Genomic DNA, 20,774 nt, shown 5'->3' with positions numbered 1-20,774 from the left:
ATATATATATATATATATATTCTTTCATTTTACATTGAAATAAATGTTGTAGGATTGACAAATTTAAAACAATGAAAATGTATTATGTAAAATTAATAAGTAGTATTTAGGATTCTTATTTCTAGGACACTAATCAAATGTAAACAAAAAAAATATATATTTTAAGAGTCACGCATTTCAATTTCATAACAAAAGTCCAGCAAATTGAATAATAACTATTAGATTCATGTTTTTAAAACATCCACTGCTATTTTTATTAATTATTATTAAATATTTACATTCCTTTCTGGAGAACCTGTGGCATTTTTTTGAGTACCAGATGCACTCTTGGATATAATTTCTTTCCATAATAATATTTAATTTTAATTTTGTTAAACATTACAAAATTTGATGGACTTTTGTTATGAAATTGAAATACATAAATCTGAAAAAGATATAGAGATATATATATCATGATAGGTATCATTAACTAGCAATGAACAATCATTTTTAGAGCATTTATTGATCTTGGTTAATGTTAATTTTGAAATGTTCTAATGCATTTTATAAGCTTATAATGCATTTACTGATGTGTTATGTAGAAATGAACATTAACCAGCATTAATAAATGCTGCAAAAGTACTGCTCAATTGTTAGATCATGTTAACTATTGCTAATGTATACAACGTAATAGTAAAATGTTACAAAAAATGTTTGTGTTATATTAGTACAATGCTAAATAGAAGCATTTTCAATAGTGATCTCATACTTTTGGACTTGAATAGTGAAAATACAGACATTTTACTTAAGTCTTTCCTGAAAGAAATGTAACACATAAAAGTCTGTCTATTCACCAGCTCAGCCTTCCAGCTTTTACATTTCTAAAAAGAGACATTCCTTTAAGGTGGGTGAACAGCAATGCAATGATCGCACACAGGTTTGCACAGCTTTACTTGTTTGCAGTCTTGCTGCAAAATTGTGTGTGCTCCATTAAACAAGAAAAAGCACAATCAAAGGAGTAAAATCATAACATTATCTGTGTGCAGGCCAGCAGTATCCGTTAAAGCAACTAAACATCAGTGGTGCGGAGATTGTCAAGGCAGTCTGGAAAGTCTGTGTCAGTGGGAGCGAGTTGAGGTTGGGAATGGTGTCGTTGGCGAGTTTGTGACTGAGAGATATGGCCTGGGTGTGTGAGAGAAGGGAGAGAGCTGTATGGGTCCTCTTCCTTCAAACGCTTCTCCTGATTGGGCACAGGGGTCCAGGGTTGCCACGAATCTGCCATGGAACATGACTTGACAAGCTGAGGTTTCCTTGGCGCAGAAAAGACTTTTCTGGAACCACGACACTGTCAATACAGAGAAGAGAACTGTGAGAAATCCTGAAAATGTATATAATCTGATTAATTCACTTTTAATAGAAGTGAAATACTCAATGAATACATTGGAAACTATGTTTATTGTGAAAAGCACTACACAAATAAAATTAATTGGCTTGATAACAAGTTTACCTTAGATGGTCCTCTAAATTCTTGAATTTTTGAAGCGATATCCTTGATCCAGACTTTCATTTCTTCTGGGGTGTCTGTCTACACACACACACACACACACACACACACACACACACACAGAGCAGATAAGCTAAGATTGTATTTTTAGAGGAATGTTTGGGGTTTTAAATAAATTAAGCTCTACCAAGCTCCAAGTTCCTTAAAAAAAAGAGTGTTTACAGTAATGCACTTACAAAGGAAGTTTATGGGGGCTAGGCATTTCGGAGGGTTTAAAAACAGTTGTAAAGCTAATATTTTAACACTTTAATCCTTATGTACAAATACAAAAATGTAATCAAATATCACTTATACTCTATACATTTTAAATAAGTTATAGTTTTTGTAACTGTTAAAACAAAAAGATAAATTTTAAGCTGAAGTATGTAATTTCTGTGACACTAGCGCCACCGAATGGAATTTCAAAAATAAACAATGATTTCAAAACAGCTTTCCAAATAGTCCCTTCATCTGCTGTTGCTGGAACTGTCAGATAGTCCCGCCCCCAACTCACTCCATTGGTTGAGTAATGTTGTTGGGGTGGGTCTAAGTTATTGTTCCACAGAGACAAAGCGTGTACAGTTTAGGAGAAAATTTACCTCTGAATGACTATATTCTATGACAATATAGTTGTCTCTTCATATTTAGCTGGGATAGAAGAAAAAATTTGAAAACTGAAAAAAATACATACTTCAGCTTTAAAATGAAGAGCTGTGTCAATGGCAGATTTTTTTTTTGTTTTCTATTTTGTCCCCCCTCTTGTCATAAAGGGCAAGGCAGGCCAAATCAAAGGTCATCATGGGCCAACTTTGGCCCATGGGCCCTGGTTTGGGCACCTCTGATTTAAACAGCTCTTTGCAGATTGTTACATCACGTCTCTTTCTGGTTCCCTTACGTGTATTGTGTAAAGGTTTAGTGGATTTTCGTGAGTAGAACAGAAGTTGAATATCGCACAATACAATGCACAGGCAATGTTAGTAGGCGATTCTATCACACTATTCTCATGTTAACATATAAAGTTTATGTCTTGTGGCTGTACTTTGAAAACAATGTGTATTTTGACATTTAGCCCATTGCAATATCTTGCCCTATAGACTTCCATTGTAAGTGTATTAGTGTAAACATGATTTTTGGTTGTTTTTACGAGTCGGCATTTGTTTTCTGAGAGTTCCAGTACCCTGGGATCGGCCACACTATACCGATTCACCGACAAGCACCATCTCCTATAAGACATTTTTGCATCGGCTCCAGCATTTTTACAATCCCTTGTAGCGCAACCGAATGTATGTTGCATCAGCAGCATGGGAGACCTGGGTTCAGAATCTACGTTGAAACCAGTAAGTAATCGTGTTCACATAATCAGTGATGAGCACGATTTAGGTCTGGGGTTTAGGTTGGGGGGTTAAATGGATAGTTCACCCAAAAATGAAAATTCTCTCATTATTTACTCACCCTCATGATATCCCAGGTGTGTATGACTTTCTTTCTTCACCAGAACACATTTGAAGAAAAATAGAAAAATTTCTTAGCTCAGTAGGTCCTTAAAATGCAAGTGAATGGAGATTTCTCTTTTGAAGTTCCAAAAATCACAGACAGTCAGCATAAATGTCATCAATACGACTCCAGCTGTTAAATTAATGTCTTCTAATCGCATTTGGTGCGACAAAGATAAATATTTAAGTACTTTTTAAAATTCAAAATCATGCTTCCGGTCAGCAGCGGTACGCATGTGTGACGTAATCGCATTGGCATTTGAAACACGCGAGAACTGACACATGTGCATCACAGCGGAAGAGCAGTGCTGTTTACAAATGAGAAGGAGGAATGCTGAACTGTAGATTGGTTGATTTTGGTTTAGATCTGTTATTATCCGTTTCTTTACTCACAATGGTGCATTTGTGTGCTTAACCTGGATGTCTCAACCAAGTGGAGAACGTGAGATTAGCTCAGTATCCATGGCAACGCGAACACGTCACATGAGAGACCGCTTGGACTCCACCCTCTCCTGAAGCGTTGGATTATAGTTAAAAAGTACTTAAATATTGATCTTTTTCGCACCAAAAGCGATTGTATCGCTTTAGAAGACTTTAATTTAACAGCTGGTGTCGTATCAATGATGTTTATGCTGACTGTTTGTGATTTTTGGACCTTCAAAAGAGAAATCGCCATTCACCTGCATTTTAAGGACCTACTGAGCTAAGAAATCTATTTTCTTCAAATGTGTTCTGGTGAAGAAAGAAAGTCATACACACCTGGGATATCATGAGGGTGAGTAAATAATGAGAGAATTTTCATTTTTGGGTGAATTATCCCTTTAAGTTGATAAAATATGCATTCCTCTTCACTGTATTATATCCTGTACAGCTGAAAACAACTCGCTTCACAACTCGCTTTTGGCGCCCCTCTGTGGACATTCACCTGGAAAATGGAGCTCACACGTGCCCATACACCCAACAACACTCACTGCTTAGCTGCTGGGGGCAGTAATTCACATTTCACATTGCTAAAGAAAAGTCAACTTACTGCTTCCACTTTCACTGTGAGATCAGTCTGGTTTTTACAAACTGAAGTCAAATTTATTTTCTGTGGTAACTAATAGCACTTCACAGATAATGTCCATAGAGCTTACAGTAACTTGTGTTAAACATGGAAATATGTCCACAAATGTCATTATGTACTTGTTTTAATTTATTATGATTTGAATCACCCTGCTTACAAATACTGCTACATACAGGACTATAGTTACTACGTGTATGCATACAAAATTATATGAGATCCCATTTGCATTTACAAAATGCCTCAGCAGAACAGTAGCCGCACACACCTGCTACATACATAAAGAGTATTTATAATGAGTTATTTACGTTTTGCTTGAGTGACAGAGCATTTATGCAAGGCTGATTAAAAAACAGTTGTTCTCAAAATACATTCACACACAGCTGCAGATTTGCTTGCTTTAGTCAATGAGATGAACCATCTATGCATTATGCAGACAACCTCATCCAACATATTATGATTTATTGTTCAACGTATTTTTTACTGATACCTGAATTATTATAAATTAAATGACTCCTGAGTTACCTGGATGTAGAAGGTTCTAGTATTTGTTATGATTTCAAAAAGGTTATCACGGCACAGTAGATCCCTAAAAGAGCAAACAAACACCAGTATTAGTATAAAAAAAAATTACAAATATCTCAGTGGGACGAAAGCACAGAAACACATTTATTTTAAACACCCCAACATGAATTCTGCTGTGGGGAAAATCACATTGTCCCCTTCTTTAAAGTAACAGTTCACCTAAAATGAAAAATGTACTAACTCTATATTAATTAACATTTTTTTTTTGTGGAACACAAAAGGAGAAATTCTGAAGAATGTTCAAACAGCTCCACTCCATATAACATCTATAATACAACTCAGCTCTGCAAAATTTCAGGTCCTCAGAAGCCATACAACAGTGACAACCATTATAGAACTTTCTATTTTGGATGAACAATCCCTTTAATGCACTCTGCAGTTTGTTTGTATGGAACAGAGATTAATATTGACCAAGACATCCTGTTTGTTGTGAAACAGACCTGTGAAAAAAGAAATGTTATCTTACCCTGATTTTACAAGGCACTCATTAACTTTAAGCACATCCCTCAGTCGGATACTGCGCAACGGATCCTTATCCTAAATACAGACAGAGGATAAGTTGATATATCCTTTCGTGATTAATATAAAATCACTTGCATTCTGTCAAAGAGTTAACCATTTCAGTGTCTTACCATTTCAGTTTTATAGTAGCTCACAGTTTGGTCATCTAGAATGAAAAACCTCCTCTTCCAACTCTTCCTCTGAAAGAACATTGAATGGAATTGTGGTGAAGTCAAAATGTGGTTGTAAATAATAGTGGTAACAACATGATAATAAGCACAATTAATTGTTTACGACAGCAGTTCTCAACTGGCTTTTCTTCACGACCTAGTACATTGGATAGTGACCTAACACAGTACCAAGATAGTTTATCATACAAAAGTAACAGAAATGTCCTTAAAGGTGAAGTAATCGAATTCTGAAACTGATCTTTTAAAAATTACATAACTGTGGCAACATTTTTGCAAAATGATATTAGGTGGCTCCTTACACATGCAGAGGTTGAATATCCACCATTTGGCGCTAAAAGCATGTAAAACTGCCTCTCACACAGATGAGGTTTTTTTAATTTTATTTTTTTATTGATTCATAAATTAAAACAAAGAAAAAACAACATATATATATATATAGTGAATCAATCACTTTTAACATTAAACTCCCACTATATCCCCTCCCCCCACAAACACCCCTGTGGTCAATAGAATATAGACACACACAAAAAAACACAAAACTAAAACAACAACAACAAAAAAGAAAATACAATAATCAAGTATAATAATAATAAAAAAAAAAACTAAACTCTAAATTACTCCCTCCACCGCCCCTCCTCGAGATTCCCCCAAAAATGCTAAATACTTGCCCCATTTCTTATTGAAAAGATCCCTAACTCCCATCCTTCTGCTCGACCCCTTCTCGAAGGCAGCCACCCTCCCCACCTCTGCGCACCACTCTGGGAACGAGGGTGCTCTATCCAACTTCCATCTCCTCAAAATAACCTGCCTACCAATCATCACACTGGTCAAAACCCAATTTTTTTATGTACTTATCCTCCAAATTTATGACCTCCCCATTTCCCAGAATACAATGGCTGGGGCAGAACGAGATTTGAGTGTTCAACACATCACATACAAAACTTTGCACCTTCAGCCAAAATTCTTGGATCTTATGACACCCCCAAAAAACATGGGTGTCTCCATCTTCTGAATGGCATCGCCAGCTGATGGGTGTGTCCTTAAGACCAAGCCTATACAATTTAGAAGGGGTCCAATAAAATCTATGTAAAATCTTAAATTGCATAAGGCGAACCCTTGCATCTCTAGATGCAGACTTGATGTTCTTTAGAATCCTAGCCCACACTCCCTCCTCCAATAACAAATTTAAATCTTCCATAATCGTTTGAGAGAATTTAAAGCTCCATCCCCCAGACCTTGAATTAGCAGGGAGTAATACACTGATGCCTCATGACCTCTCCCAAAAGCAGCAATCACCACTCCCAGAGTATCTGCCGCTCTAGGGGGGTGCGTGCTACTCCCAAAAACAGTGCAGAGCAGGTGGCGCATCTGTAAATACTTATAAAATTGAGATCTGGGAATCCCAAAATGTTGAATCAAATTTTCAAAAGATCTCAATATTCCACTCTCATATAGGTCACCGAGTGTATTAAACCCCTCACAATCCAATCTGTCCAACAGAAAGGGGACTTATTAATACATAGTTTAGGGTTCAGCCATATGCTCGAGGCTACGTTTAAATAAATATCCGAGTTAAAAACTCTGGACACTATTGTCCATATCGAGTGTAAATGCGAGATAACGGGGTGTGACTTAACTTCTCCAATTAATTTGACAGAAGGGCTTTGCAGTGACAAGATAGGGGCAAGAACTTCCTTTTCAATACAAAACCAGGCAGGGGCTCTCTCAGGTGGAAGCGACCAATGAGCCAAATTTCTGAGACCGAATGCATAATAATAAAACAAAATCTTGGGTAGGCCTAGCCCACCTTTGTCAACTGGCCTATGTAACTTGTTGAAATGTAACCTGGGATGCTTTCCATTCCAAATGAACTTTGCTATGCTATCAAATTGCTTGAAATAAGAGAGGGGGACATCTACAGGGAGAGATTGTAGTAGGTAGCTGAATTTTGGAATACAATTCATTTTTATAACATTAACCTTCCCAGTCATAGATAAATGTAATGAAGCCCACCTGCCCACATCGCTCAAAAACCTTTTTATGAAAGGGTCAAAATTAACTCTGACTAAACCACATAAATATGCTGGGAATAAAATGCCCAAATACTTAATACCCTGTTTGGGCCACTGAAAGGCGCCCGGTTGAAAACCCGTTACCGGGCAGTATGCAGTCAGAGCTAAAGCTTCGGGTTTAGACCAATTAACTCTGTATCCCGAAAATTTTGAAAAGGATTTGATAATTCTGTGGAGGCTAGGCACAGATCTAGTGGGGTCGGAGACAAATAATAAAATATCATCTGCATAAAGTAAAAGCTTATGCGCCACACCTCCCACCATCACCCCTGGAAAATCATCCTCCTTTCTTATTGCGGCTGCTAAAGGTTCCAGGGCAAGACAGAACAATAATGGGGAAAGAGGGCAACCCTGCCGAGTGCCCCTATTCAGAGTAAAATAATCTGAAATTAATCCATTTGTTTGTACCACCGCTACCGGGTATCTATAAAGTAACTTAATCCATCCAATAAAAATATTTCCGAACCCATATATTTCCAAAATCTTAAAAAGATAATCCCATTCTACCATATCAAATGCCTTTTCAGCATCAAGTGAGATGGCAGCGACTGGAGTCGGGTCATTCGCCACTGACCACATGATATTAATGAAACGCCTAATGTTGTCAGAAGAGCTGCGGACCCGAATAAATCCCTCCTGAACTATATGTATAAGAGATGTTATAACTTGACTTAATCGATTAGCCAGAATTTTTGCCAAATTTTTTACATCTAGCTGGATCAGGAAAATTGGACGATAACTTTTACACTCGCTTGAATCTTTGTCCTTTTTAAGAATCAGACTGATCTGGGCTTGTGTCATGGTTGGCGGAAGCTTTCCATTCTTTAATGATTCCCTATGAACTTCTAACAAAAGTGGAGCCAATTCTGTAGTATAAGATCTAAAAAATTCAGCGGCAAAACCATCTGGCCCCGGAGCCTTGCCTTAATTACCTCGCCAATCTCCTCCAAAGTTATCTCAGGATCAAGAGAATTTTTTTGCTCAGTCGTCAGTTTAGGGAGTTCTAATGGTTCCACAAAATTTCTAATATCTTCATCAGTAGACGAAGATGTGGAACTATAAAGATCAATATAGAATTCTTTAAAGGCATTATTGATATCAATGGCCGAGGTAAAAATTTCACCACCAGCAGATTTCACTGAGGGAATGGTAGAAAAAGACTCTCTCTGCTTTGTATATCTTGCCAAAAGCTTCCCTGCTTTGTCCCCCGACATAAAGTATGACTGTCTTGCCCTGAATAGCCAAAACTCCACCTTCTCCGACAAAAGTATTATATCTGTATTTCAAATGGGTCAATTCTCTGAGGCCATCAGACGACATCTGGTACTTCAGCTCTGCCTCTGCACTTTTAATATTCCCTTCCAACTCCACGAGTTCTCACGCTTTGGATTGTTTGATGAATGAGGCATACTGTATGATCCGCCCCCTAAGAACTGCCTTAAGTGCCTCCCAAGCCACACCCACAGAAGATACTGAGGACCAGTTGGTCTCCATATAAACATTGATTTCAGTCTTTTACATTTGTTGGAAATCAGGATTTTGCGCATTAAAGCGGCAACTATATGATTTCTTTTTCTCCGTATGTGGCAACACCTCTAAACTCACCAGGGCGTGATCTGAGACAAATATGTTTCCAATTGAGCAATCAACAACAGATGAAATGAGGGACTATATATAAATCAATTCTAGAGTAAATCTTATGGACTGGTGAAAAAAATGTATAGTCCCTACCAGATGGGTTCAAAAGTCTCCAAATATCTGTAAGACCAAGATTTTTACACATCCTGTGAAGCGTCAGTGTTGCTCTAGGGGGCTTGCACACTTTTGCTTCACTATGATCAAGGACTGAATCCATCAAAAGATTAAAGACTCCTCCCAATATTATATCATGAGGGGTGCCAGCAGCTTGCAACATCCCTTCAAGATCTATAAAAAATCCCTGATCATCAGCGTTAAGTGCGTAAATATTAGCCAAAATCAACCTTTGCCCCTGAATTTCTGCTAAAACAATAATGACTCTTCCTAATTTATCTTTACTCTGTTTGAGACATTTGAATTGTAGATGTTTATTTATCAATATAATGACCACCCTACTCTTACTTGAGCCAGCACTAAAGAAAACATGTCCACCCAATATCTTCCCAAATTATTCAGCTTCCTGCAAGGATAGATGTGTTTCTTGAAGAAACACTATATCATATTTCTTACGCTTAAGAAAAGAAATAACCTTCCTTCTTTTTATGGGGTGCCCCAACCCATTCACATTCCATGTGGAGAGAGATAGTACACTCATATTAACATTTGACATATTGGTATAATAAAAAAAATTAATTGTGTGTCAAAAACAAGATTATACAGACCACATTCCCCAATACTGCAACAATCAAACCCCGAAATTCCCCCCGAACAAAACAAACAGAAAAAAGAAAAACATGCGCATTAACCCCGCGCACGACAGCGCCAACCACCGTCAATCCCTCTAAACTCAAAAGGTCCATGTATGCATGCTCAAGCCCCCGTGACAACTTTGCCATCGGATTGCTCAAGCCCGGTGCTGCTGCACACATTTTGTGAGGCAAAATTACATAACAGAAAATACTTTGTAAAACAGACCCCAGCCAACAGGCAGAATAAACACAAAGAACATGTAGATTCATTCACAGAACTGTCTCGAAGGTGTGTTCCTTCACAAAACAAACTCCAGCTGATATAAAGCCGTTCAGTTTCCCGCAGCAGATCTGCGAGCCGGGACTCTATGAGCTCGCTCAATTTCCAGTTTATGGCCTGTTATATCGACGGGGCGAGATCTTCTAAGTCAGCAACAACCTTCGTCAGCATCACCGAGATGTTGGACAGTTGACGCTGAATTTCTTCTCCAGACGTGCTTTCGAAATCGAGTCCCCGGCTCGCAGGCCCGTCAGAGGCCTCAGCTTGAACACGTAAGTGTCTTTTATTGTCTCCAGAGTCTGAGGATTTTGACTTCTTTGCCATGTTTACCTCATAAAGCAAGTATGTAACTGGGTGTATCGAATCTCACCGGATTATAACATGAAAATAATTGAAAAAACTAGCAAAGTGTGCAGAGCTAGTCGCTCACATGTCTGCTTCTCGCATGGTGTCACTTGTCCCCACCCACAGATGAGGTTTTTAAGGTTAATGCTCTATTGAGTTTAAATCAACAAAACCTACCTGTAGGAGCCATTTTGTTGTTTGTTTTGTATTTTACATTTTGTATGTTGTATTTTTAATCTTCTGTAATTCCATTGTTCCACTGTGGGCATAGCAAGGTGGGCACAGTAAGGTGTTGTTGGCGGGAAAGCACATACATTTTTGACCGTGTTCAGGAGATCATGGTTAACGTGTGTATTAAAACATATTCATGGCAAACGTGTTAAAGGCGTGTGCATACTGTGTCATTAACCTGGCAAATGGATTATCTTTACATGTGAGTGGAACATTTAACTCTTTTTATAAATAAAGACATTACTTTATGGAACATTATTGGAGGAAACTTAACAAAACACGCATCAGAAACTACTCCTGTCAACAGCCCCTATGTCACTACACTACCTCCCTAAACCTAAACCTAACCGATAGTGTCAGAAAAAATTAACGTGAAATGAAAAATACAATTGCAGAAGCAGCCCATCATTTGTGGTGATTACACTTTCGGCTCACATGTTTAGATGTCATAAGACAGCATTGTTTAAGGAACAGGGCGAAAAGTAAGTGTTTATGAACTAATAATCTGCCGTTTTACTCGTGATTTGTGTTAAAGTGAATAAAAGTAATTGTTGTAGCGCCTCTAGTGTTCATTTCACCAAGATACTGTTGCGATATGATGAGCCACGTAACAATCACTTTGCAAAAATGTAATTATAGTAACGCGTTTTTATTAGACCGTGTAGCATCTTTTTTCCCTGCTGTCCGTACGCCTATCAGAACAGACCTGCAACCTATTTTTAGGTCGTGGACCCACCAATTGAGAACCACAGGCTTAGACTGTCTGCAAGTAGTCATGCTTTATATGCTCATTATATCAAAAATTCACAGACATTGGTCTTACCACATTGCCTTGTTTGACACAGTAGCCAGACCTCACGATATTGGGACGCACGCTCTGGCATCTCCTTAAAGTGACATGTGACCCTGGCTCACACGTAAAAACATTCTCAGTATCGCTCTGATGACAACAAATCAGATCCATGTTCATATTTTTCTGATCAATTCAACCAAGTTAAAAACGTGAATAAAGAACATGTACAAATACTTCACCTGCTGGACAGGTGTGTGCACAACAACACCTCCGACAATTTCTGTTTTGTAAGCCAGTCGAGATGTTGACTGACTTGGGTTTGAGACATTTGTAACATCAGAGGTGTGAGCCACTGGTGATACTTTTGGAACCTTTAACAGATATTCATTGATTAATACCCACATACACATAAACCTTTATTATTTCATACAAACCAAACTATCCTAAGCAAACTAAATAAATACAGACCTAACTGGTTTTCCAATGGTTCAAATAACGAAATATGCTTATTTGTGGTTAAAATAGTGTCACTTTTATTTGCATATGGAAGAAGCTTGTTTTTTAAAGGAAAAGTTCACCCAAAAACTAAAATTCTGTCTTTATTTTCTCACCCTCGTGGCTTAAATTTCGATCTGTTTGAACCAATTTTATGATCCTTTTATGGTGCATTTACATCCTTTTTGAAGCTTGAAAGCTTCAGTTTCCATTCAACGTAGCAGCATGGAAAAGAGCGACCAGAACAATCATTAGAATCTTTCCTTTGTGTTCTACAGAAGAAAGAAAGTCATACGGGTTTGGAACGAGGGTGAGGATGAGTAAATGATGACAGAATTTTCATTTTGGGGTGAAATATTCCTTTGAAAACAAGATATGAGACAACCACGAGTCTATCTTCATGGAAGACTGTGTAAAAGCTCGACATACTGTTATTTTGGTAGCATTATTCAGGGCAGTGACCCATTCCTTCAAGTCCACAGGATCATTTGCCTGCAGGAAGTACCGTCTGGACAACGCATTTATTACTGTAGGAAAAATACGACAGTGGTAAGATGATACTGTGTCAACCAAAACAAAATCCTAGCCAGTTTCTGTACTTACCAAAGCAGAACTCTGCCTTTGGTTTCTGCTTTACTGATGCTTCATTAACCTACAATCAAGTGGATGGGCAAATGAAAGTGTACATAAGTAAATAAAGAGGCAATAATAAAAGTGCATTCATTGATTCGTATTTCTTTACATTCTGCAGTCTGGGATGCATTTACCTTTGAAATGTAACTGAGTCGCAAACTTCCAACACAATCTGTTCCTACAGGTAAGTTCTGTGTAGAAACAGGCAGAGTAATGCAAAATATGGAGGATAAAAAATGTAGGATGCAAATTAGAGGTTTGGGGTGTAAGTAAATACACTGTTACAGTAAATGTGAAAATGTGTAATTGCTTGCTACCTTAAAGGGATAGTTCACTTAAAAACAAAAATTCTGCCATTATTCACTCAACCTCATGTTGTTCCAAACCCGCATGACTTCCATTCTTCTGCAGTACACAAAAGGAGATGTTAGGCAGAATGACAGCCTCAGTTACCATTCACTTTTTATTTCATTTTTTGTTTGTTTTTTTTGTTCTATACAATGAAAGTTGAATGGTGACTGATACTGAACATTCTGACTAACATCATATTTTGTGTTCTATGGAAGAAAGAAATTCATACGGGTTTGAAACTACATGATAGTGATTAAATTTTCAGGTGAACTATCCCTTTAAGTAGCTACTGTATTTCTACTTGATCTGACCCTTAAAAAGGACTTTTGCTGGTGTTACCTAATACTGTGTGGTCATTTTAGTCATATAAAATTGTAAACATACTAAATCATGTGCAAAACCATAGAAAAAACTCATGTGCAACTTCATAAAAATAAAGATATTGGAATGTGCTAGCACACTAAACAATGTGAAAGGAGCAATACCTGTGGATTGTCCATGTACCATAGGAGAAAATTATTTTGAGTATCCAAGATAAAATAACGGCGGTAAAACTTGTCACTGTTTTCATTTTCCTCAATATCCAGGAATCCACAGGTTCGATTTTGTCTGTCCAGGTAAGGCATGTCCCAAATCTGCAAAACAAGACAGTTCCTGTCTCACATATGCACACAAAAACCTGTCTTAACAATGCAAAGAAAAAGAATGCAAATACTAATCATGAATTCCTTTATATATATATATATATATAGTAATAAATGGCTTCATATGATAACTATCCTTAAATCAAAGACAGTTTTTTTTTGCATGATCAGTCCTGTTTTCAAAATCAATACCAAAATATCTGCCAGGGTATGCAAACTGTATATATATATATATATATATATATATATATATATATATATATATATATATATATATATATATGTATGTAAACAGGGTTGGGGAGTAACAAAATGCAAGTAACAGGAATACATATTTAAAATACAAAATATAAGTAACAAGTTACAATTTAAAAAATTGGTATTTAGAATACAGTTACATTCGGAAAGTATTTTGATTACTGAAGAGATTATTTTGCATTTTATTGTCATTTGTTTCATTTAATATTTAGTCCTTTCAGATGGAAAACATTTACACATATAAATGATGTGATCCAAAGTGCATTTGAACAGCGGTGAAACACTTTCTTATGATGTGTTACATTCATACGAGCAGACAGAGAAGTAAGCTTGAAGTAAGTTTGGAGCAGAAGAAATACAAATAAACCTTGTGTACACTGTCAACTTTACGCTAAGCTAAAATGCTATTTCTAGCCATTTTACATGCACATGTTACCAGGCACGATCATATTTTTTTATCAAGAAAATTCACGTTAGATCATAATTTCTTTTTTTCTAGTAAGATCTTTGATATTAGGGCAAAAATCGTATTCTTGATAATAATTTTGTATTGTTTTTCTATAAAAATATCTAAAAATCCTTAAAACAAGATCAGTTTGATTTATCTTGTTTTAGAAACAACACTGCATAAGATATTTAGGTTTTTCAGAGAATGTATTTTTAACATGTGTATTTTGTCTTACTGTACAAAATAGTTTTTATAGTCAAAACAAGTGAAAAAATCTACCAGTGCTGAAGAAGTAATCCAAAGTATTTAAAATACGTTACTGACCTTGAGTAATCTAACGGAATACGTAACAAATTACATTTTACAGCATGTGTTCTGTAATCTGTAGTGGAATACATTTCAAAAGTAACCCTCCTAACCCTGTATGTATATATATATATATCATTTTTTTTTTTTTTTTTTTTTGCCTGCTGCTCTCATGGGAAAGTCAGTTTAAGGGAGCATCTGTCATATACAATGTTTGACAATTATAACTATAACTGGCATAATTCAGATGGCTATCCCTGTCTTTACATTCACAGATTCTAGATTCGGCATGGGAGGAATAATAATAATAATAGTAAAAAAATTTAAGAGCGCTCATGGCAGGTGGATTCAAGTGGTGTGCAGCTAAACCAGGTTTCCATAAACTCCCCTGCAAATAATGTATCATGAATGTATGAGATCCAGCGTTTGGAGAGGAAGTGGCAATTGCGCACAACTGCCACACCTAATATCAACTTACTTCACTTCCAAAATCCCAAAGGCTCGTGACTCACCCGCGTTCTCCTGTCTGTGAAATGCTCGGCGCGCGTCAGGACACAATAACTGCACACGTTTATCCGCGAAAACAGATGAAAGCGCCGAACTCTGTGCGCTGGCGCATGATAGAAATGAGCTCAGCCTCTTTCCGGGTTGACAGCAGGTTGAGTTAAAACCAAAACTGAACGCATCCGGTAGTGTATCTTTATTTATTTTTTTCACATGCGCAAAGCGGAACCCAGTAGATGTCAGAATCGACGCAATACGAGGCAGTGACAACTCTGAAAACTAACTGTGATATAAAACTCACAGTAAACGACTAAACATTACTTTAACGTTTTCAGGGGAACTACGTTATTAAAGGTGTATAAATAGGGCCTAGCTGTACTAAATAGTACTAAAGAGCAAAACATGTTTTGTTTCTGTTGTTATCAAAGGGAAACGTTGACGTGCATGAAAATAATCTTAAAACTCTAATATTTGCTTTGTTTTTTACATGAAGTGATGCGATAACTGTGCTTTTTAGGATTAAGTCGGATAAATATGCACATTAAGTATTTTCTTGTTGAATTTGCACACACTTGCATTTTATTATAAAAGTGATAAAAACGCCACATAAAATGTTACAATCTATTTTTAATGTGATCAACAACTCTTTGGTAATTGTTAGAGTCTTTTGTGAAATGTATGTTTATTTAACTAAATAATAAAAAAAAATTCCTGAGAGAGTAAATAAGCATTCTTCTTGTCCTCTTTTTTTTTTTTTTTTTTAAAGATAAAATGCCCAATAAAAGACTTTGAGGAATAAAAGGTAACATTTTAGAATAAGGTTCCATTTGTTAACATGAGTTAACATGAACTAACAATGAACACAAAAACAGTTTTCAAATATATACTGTATATATATATATATATATATTTTTTTTTATTGATGCAAAAATGTTTTTCAACACCTATATCACCCATGTGAAAAACTAACTGCCCCCTTAAACTTAATAGCTGGTTGTGCCACCTTTAGCAGCAACAACTGCAAGCAAACACTTCCGATAACTGGAGGTCAGTCTTTCACAATGCTGTGATGGAATTGTGTCCCACTCTTCTTTGCAGAACTGCTTTAGTTCAACCACATTGGAGGGTTTTCGAGCATGAACTGCCCGTTTAAGGTCCTGCCACAACATCACAATAGGGTTCAAGTCAGGACTTTGACTGGGCCACTCCAAAACTTTAATTTAGCTTCTTTTGAGCCAATCAGAGGTGGACTTACCCCTATGCTTTGGATCATTGTCTTGCTGCATAATCCAGTTGCACTTGATCTTCAATTCACAAACTGATGACCGGACGTTCTCTTTTAGGATTTTCTGGTAGAGAGCAGAATTCATGTTTCCCTCAATTATTGCAGTCGTCCTGTCCCTGAAGCAGCAAAGCATCCCCACACAATCACACTACCACCACCCTGCTTGACCGTAGGTATGATGTTCATTTTGTGGAATTCTGTGTTTGATTTACACCAGATGTAACGGGAACCTCTGTCTTCCAAACAGTTCCACTTTTGACTCATCAGTCCACAGAACATTCTCCCAAAAGGTTTGAGGATCATCAAGGTGTGTTTTGGCAAAATTCAGATGAGCCTTAATGTTCTTCTGGGTTAGCAGTGGTTTTTGCCTCGCCACTCTTCCATGGATGGCATTTTTGGCCTGTGTCTTTCTTATAGTAGAGTCATGAACAGTGACCTTTATTGATGCTTGAGAGGTCTGCAGTTCCTTGGACGTTGTCCTTGGCTTTTGTGTGACTTCCTGGATGAGTTGTCGCTGTGCTTTTGAAAGAATTTTGGAAGGTCGGCCACTTCTGGGAAGGTTCACTACTGTGCCAAGTTTTCTCCATTTGGAGATAATGGCTCTCACTGTGGTTCTTTGGAGTCCCAGAGCCTTTGAAATAGCTTTGTAACCCTTCCCAGACTGATGTATTTCAATCACGTTTCTCCTCATGATTTCTGGAATTTCTTTCGACCTTGGCATAGTGTGCTACTGGGTGAGACCTTTTAGCCAACTTCATGCTGCTGAAAAAGTTCTATTTAGGTGCTGATTTGATTGAACAGGGCTGGCAGTAATCAGGCCTGGGTGGGTCTAATTCAGCTGAACCCCTTCATGAATGCAGTTTCATAGATTTGGGGATTTAGTAACTAAGGGGGCAAATACTCTTTCATACAGGCCCAGTTGGTATTGGATAACTTTTTTGCTTCAATAAATAACATTATTGTTTAAAAACTGCATTTTGTGTTTACTCAGATTGCATTTGTTTTATGTTAGATATTTTTATTTTTGAAACAATTTAGTATAAGATATACACAAAAACAGAAGAAATCAGGATGGGGCAAATACAACACTGTATATATATATATATATTAGTTCATATACACATTTGAATAACCTAGTTCTTATGTAAATGCACTGTAACATAGTCAGTTTGCAAAAATGTATATAGAGTAACGTTCATTTTATGAGAATGCTTCGCCTTTAGCACAAACACGATTACCTGTACTGGGTCTTAGGCAACAAAATGACATTACATACACAACATGACCAGACTTATTTGAACACCCCTTTCTAATTAGCAGGTTTGTTTAGGCACCTTAATTCAATTAAGGACAAATCTTAATGCTACAACAATATTCTACAGAAGGGTGTGGAAGAACTTTACTGGTCTACAGAAAGCCCAGACCTGAACCCTTTTGGGATGGATTGAAACACCGACTGAGAGGCAGGGCCCAACTTTAGTCCCTGACCTCACTGATGCTCTTGTCCCTGAATGGGATCCCCTCAGCCATGTTCCAACATCTAGTGGAAAGCCTTTCCAGAAGAGTGGAAGCTGTTATGAAGAACCAACTCCCTATTAATGCCAATGGATTTCAAATGAAATGCACTACAAGCACATGTGGGTGTGGTGTTCAGGTGGCCACATACACTTTGGCATGTACATTTGTTTATGTAAAACCTTTATAAATAGCAATACTGAATAATGTATTAAATCTGAAAAACTATACACTATCTTGGATTGAAACATATACAAACCAGAATCTGTAGTAGGTTACCTTGTCTGTTATATACTCTGTTCCATCATTGTCCTTTAGGTGATATAATATATATATATATTTGGAATCAATTTAGGCTTTGCTTCCAGACCAACACAGCCCAGCATTTTAATTTAGATGGGTTTGAAAAAAGATGGACCTACATTAGGACCTACACAGTCCACAGGGTGAGCACCCCCTGCTGGACTCCCTAATACCTCTTCCAGCAGCAACCTTAGTTTTCCCAGGAGGTCTCCCATCCAGGTACTGGCCAGGCTCAGCCCTGACTTAGCTTCAGTAGGCAACCAGTCTTGAGCTACAGGGTTATATGGCTGCTGGCATGAATATATTATTCAAATTCTTTACAAATACACAATCCTGAATAATAAACAGCCATACTAAATCAGTTTATTTATTAGTTTTAGTCAAAGTGATATATAAAAATGTGAAATCATGTTAAAACTTACTAAAATATTTTCATGACCTATATATGTACATACTTTTGGGTTTTCGCAGACAGTTTAGAAATGATGAAAGCTTTTACATTGTTTATACGAAATTATATGACAGAGTAACATACTTCTCTATTGCAAAATTTACACTAAACAATAAATTATTACTATGAACAACGGTGTACTTACCAACTGTAAGTAATTTTATTTTGTTAAAAACAAAAACAAAACAAAACAAAAAACCTACACTTCATGAGACAGAACAAGTGTCATTTGAGAGTATCCGTGAGAATGTGTAAACGTTCATGGTTAAAATGCCATTTTTTCCAAAAGAATCAGCTGGTGTGTCTGAAAAATAAAAGAAAAAGAGTTGGAGGAAAAAGTCAAATCCAGCCATTATTAAATAATATCAAACTGAAGTTTAAACAGAACAAATACAAGCCATATCAGCAGGTTATTAAGTCTTTAAAAATAATATTGTTATTATCATATCATATTCTTACATTCACTACATGAACAAAATTTATGCATTTTTCAAAGAAAAGTCTGCATACGATAAACAGAAATAAAATATATTCTCTTCTTATTTCATATTGAAAACATAACAATAACAATGTCATAATAATCATTCTTTTTAACTTGTGCAATTTAAAAATAGGGGTTGTTACAGTCTAGAGTTCAAAGATTAAACTTGCTACCCATTTCTCATTCGTCACAATATAATAATTTTACACAATTACCAGTACATATTCAAGAGACCAAAAACCAAGAAAGAGAAATAGAACTTAAAATAACAGGGAACAATTTTTCATTACACCCCCCCCCCCCCCCCCAAAAAAAAAAAAAAAAAAAAAAGACTGGTGCACTTTAACTTAACTTTAAGGCATGTGGACCAAAAAACTCACCTGTAATAAACACAGGAAACCGAACAGTGGCATTTTGGATCTGGAGACGAGTTACACAGAAGAGGTAGTCTGGTCGATCCCGTGATATGACATCACAATCATGATAGGGCAATACCTCGACAATGCCAGCTTCCTGACAGCAATCTATAAATTGCTGCTTCTTCCTCGACTCAGGACTGGACCTGCCAAGGACATCATATGACTTATACATTTTTATGTCAAGAGAAGAGTGAAGTTTATTCTTTTCCTCTATAACTGAGGAAGAGTTAGTATTAAGAGTAGTAGCTTTTGTTGAAAAGGAATCAGTCCTTGATGGTTCCCACATCCAGTGGGGAGATAGGATTTTGCTTCTACAGCTATGATATATTTCAAAAGTTTAACAAGCTCTCTTTGATGAACAAAATGCAGTATACATGACTGCAGAATGAATTTACAACTATGTTTTGTAGTTTACTTGTGAAGAAAGTTTTAAATGGATTAGATTTGATAAAAAGATCTGAATGATAGCACCAGTTGTCTGTGTCCGAAACCTTCAAAATAGCTTTGCTCCAAAAACCTAGTTTGCTGCCTCGCTGTCTATTGCCTACAAAGGCAGCTGCAGGCTCAGTCACATTTACTTGCATGAAATTCTACAGCCAAAGAAGGAATGGTCGGATGTTAAGCATGTGAAACCCGCAAAAAGAAGCATCCTAAAAATCCTAGAACCTCATAAGTGACTGATTCGGAACGCTCAACATAGGTAGCAACTCCAACTGTGCACCACACAAATAGTTTTCTGCACTGATGACTTGACTGATTTTAATAGGAGGTAAGAAGCTCTAAGCAAACCATGTCTGATAAGCATACAAATACATAGCACACAAAAACTGGGTAAAATCCAGCAGTATCCAGAGATAAGAAGGTATCGAGGTGCTTTAAATTTGGCCAAGAAGGATGTATTCCTGGATAAACATCTTTTATTGGTCCTGGAATAACATTTCTGTGGAAATAACATAGTCCTACTACTAACCCTTACCCCAAAATCTAACCATAACCTACCACTAAAATTAGAGACAAATGATAGGTTGATAAGAATGGTGTTCCAAACCCTAAGTCTAACCTAACATTAACCCTAAATGTACTGTAAACCTAAAATCTGACTGATTGATAGAAATGTTGCAGGACCAACAAGGATGTTGATCCACGGACATGTGCTACTCGGTGCTACTCAAATCACAGTAAATCGCTTTGGTTTTGGACTCCCTTGTTTTCGTCATA

At 36.9% G+C, this 20,774-nt stretch overlaps 2 protein-coding genes across 6 annotated transcripts in view; both read right to left on the bottom strand.

The window, feature by feature from the left end:
* Positions 1 to 19: 19 nt before the first annotated feature.
* On the bottom strand, positions 20 to 15,717 carry LOC127423932 (pleckstrin homology domain-containing family A member 2-like). Of its 2 annotated transcripts, XM_051668641.1 has the most exons (12): positions 15,111 to 15,717; positions 13,428 to 13,577; positions 12,726 to 12,782; positions 12,562 to 12,610; positions 12,388 to 12,485; positions 11,703 to 11,834; positions 11,494 to 11,610; positions 5,296 to 5,364; positions 5,130 to 5,200; positions 4,604 to 4,667; positions 1,487 to 1,564; positions 20 to 1,324 (listed from the first exon to the last, which is right to left on the bottom strand). In XM_051668641.1, the coding sequence occupies exons 2-12, from the start codon at positions 13,566 to 13,568 to the stop codon at positions 1,049 to 1,051; spliced, it is 1,152 nt and encodes a 383-aa protein (XP_051524601.1). In that variant the 5' UTR covers positions 13,569 to 13,577; positions 15,111 to 15,717; the 3' UTR covers positions 20 to 1,048. The 2 variants fall into 2 exon arrangements, with proteins under 2 accessions (XP_051524601.1, XP_051524602.1); XM_051668642.1 differs by lacking the exon at positions 11,494 to 11,610.
* A 2,834-nt stretch (positions 15,718 to 18,551) lies between these two features.
* LOC127423914 (uncharacterized) overlaps positions 18,552 to 20,774 on the bottom strand; it is a 32,422-nt gene continuing 30,199 nt past the window's right edge. For all 4 annotated transcript variants that reach the window (XM_051668595.1, XM_051668598.1, XM_051668596.1 and 1 more), the window contains 2 exons: positions 19,518 to 19,699; positions 18,552 to 18,960 (listed from right to left, as the gene is read on the bottom strand). In XM_051668595.1, coding sequence (XP_051524555.1) covers positions 18,863 to 18,960; positions 19,518 to 19,699 — 280 coding nt within the window. In that variant the 3' untranslated portion in view covers positions 18,552 to 18,862. The remainder of the gene's footprint in view (positions 18,961 to 19,517; positions 19,700 to 20,774) is intronic.

This window comes from Myxocyprinus asiaticus, chromosome 33 (assembly GCF_019703515.2).
Source record: "Myxocyprinus asiaticus isolate MX2 ecotype Aquarium Trade chromosome 33, UBuf_Myxa_2, whole genome shotgun sequence".
Classification (NCBI taxonomy): Eukaryota; Metazoa; Chordata; class Actinopteri; order Cypriniformes; family Catostomidae; genus Myxocyprinus; species Myxocyprinus asiaticus.
This window is presented reverse-complemented; position numbering and strand designations above follow the sequence as displayed.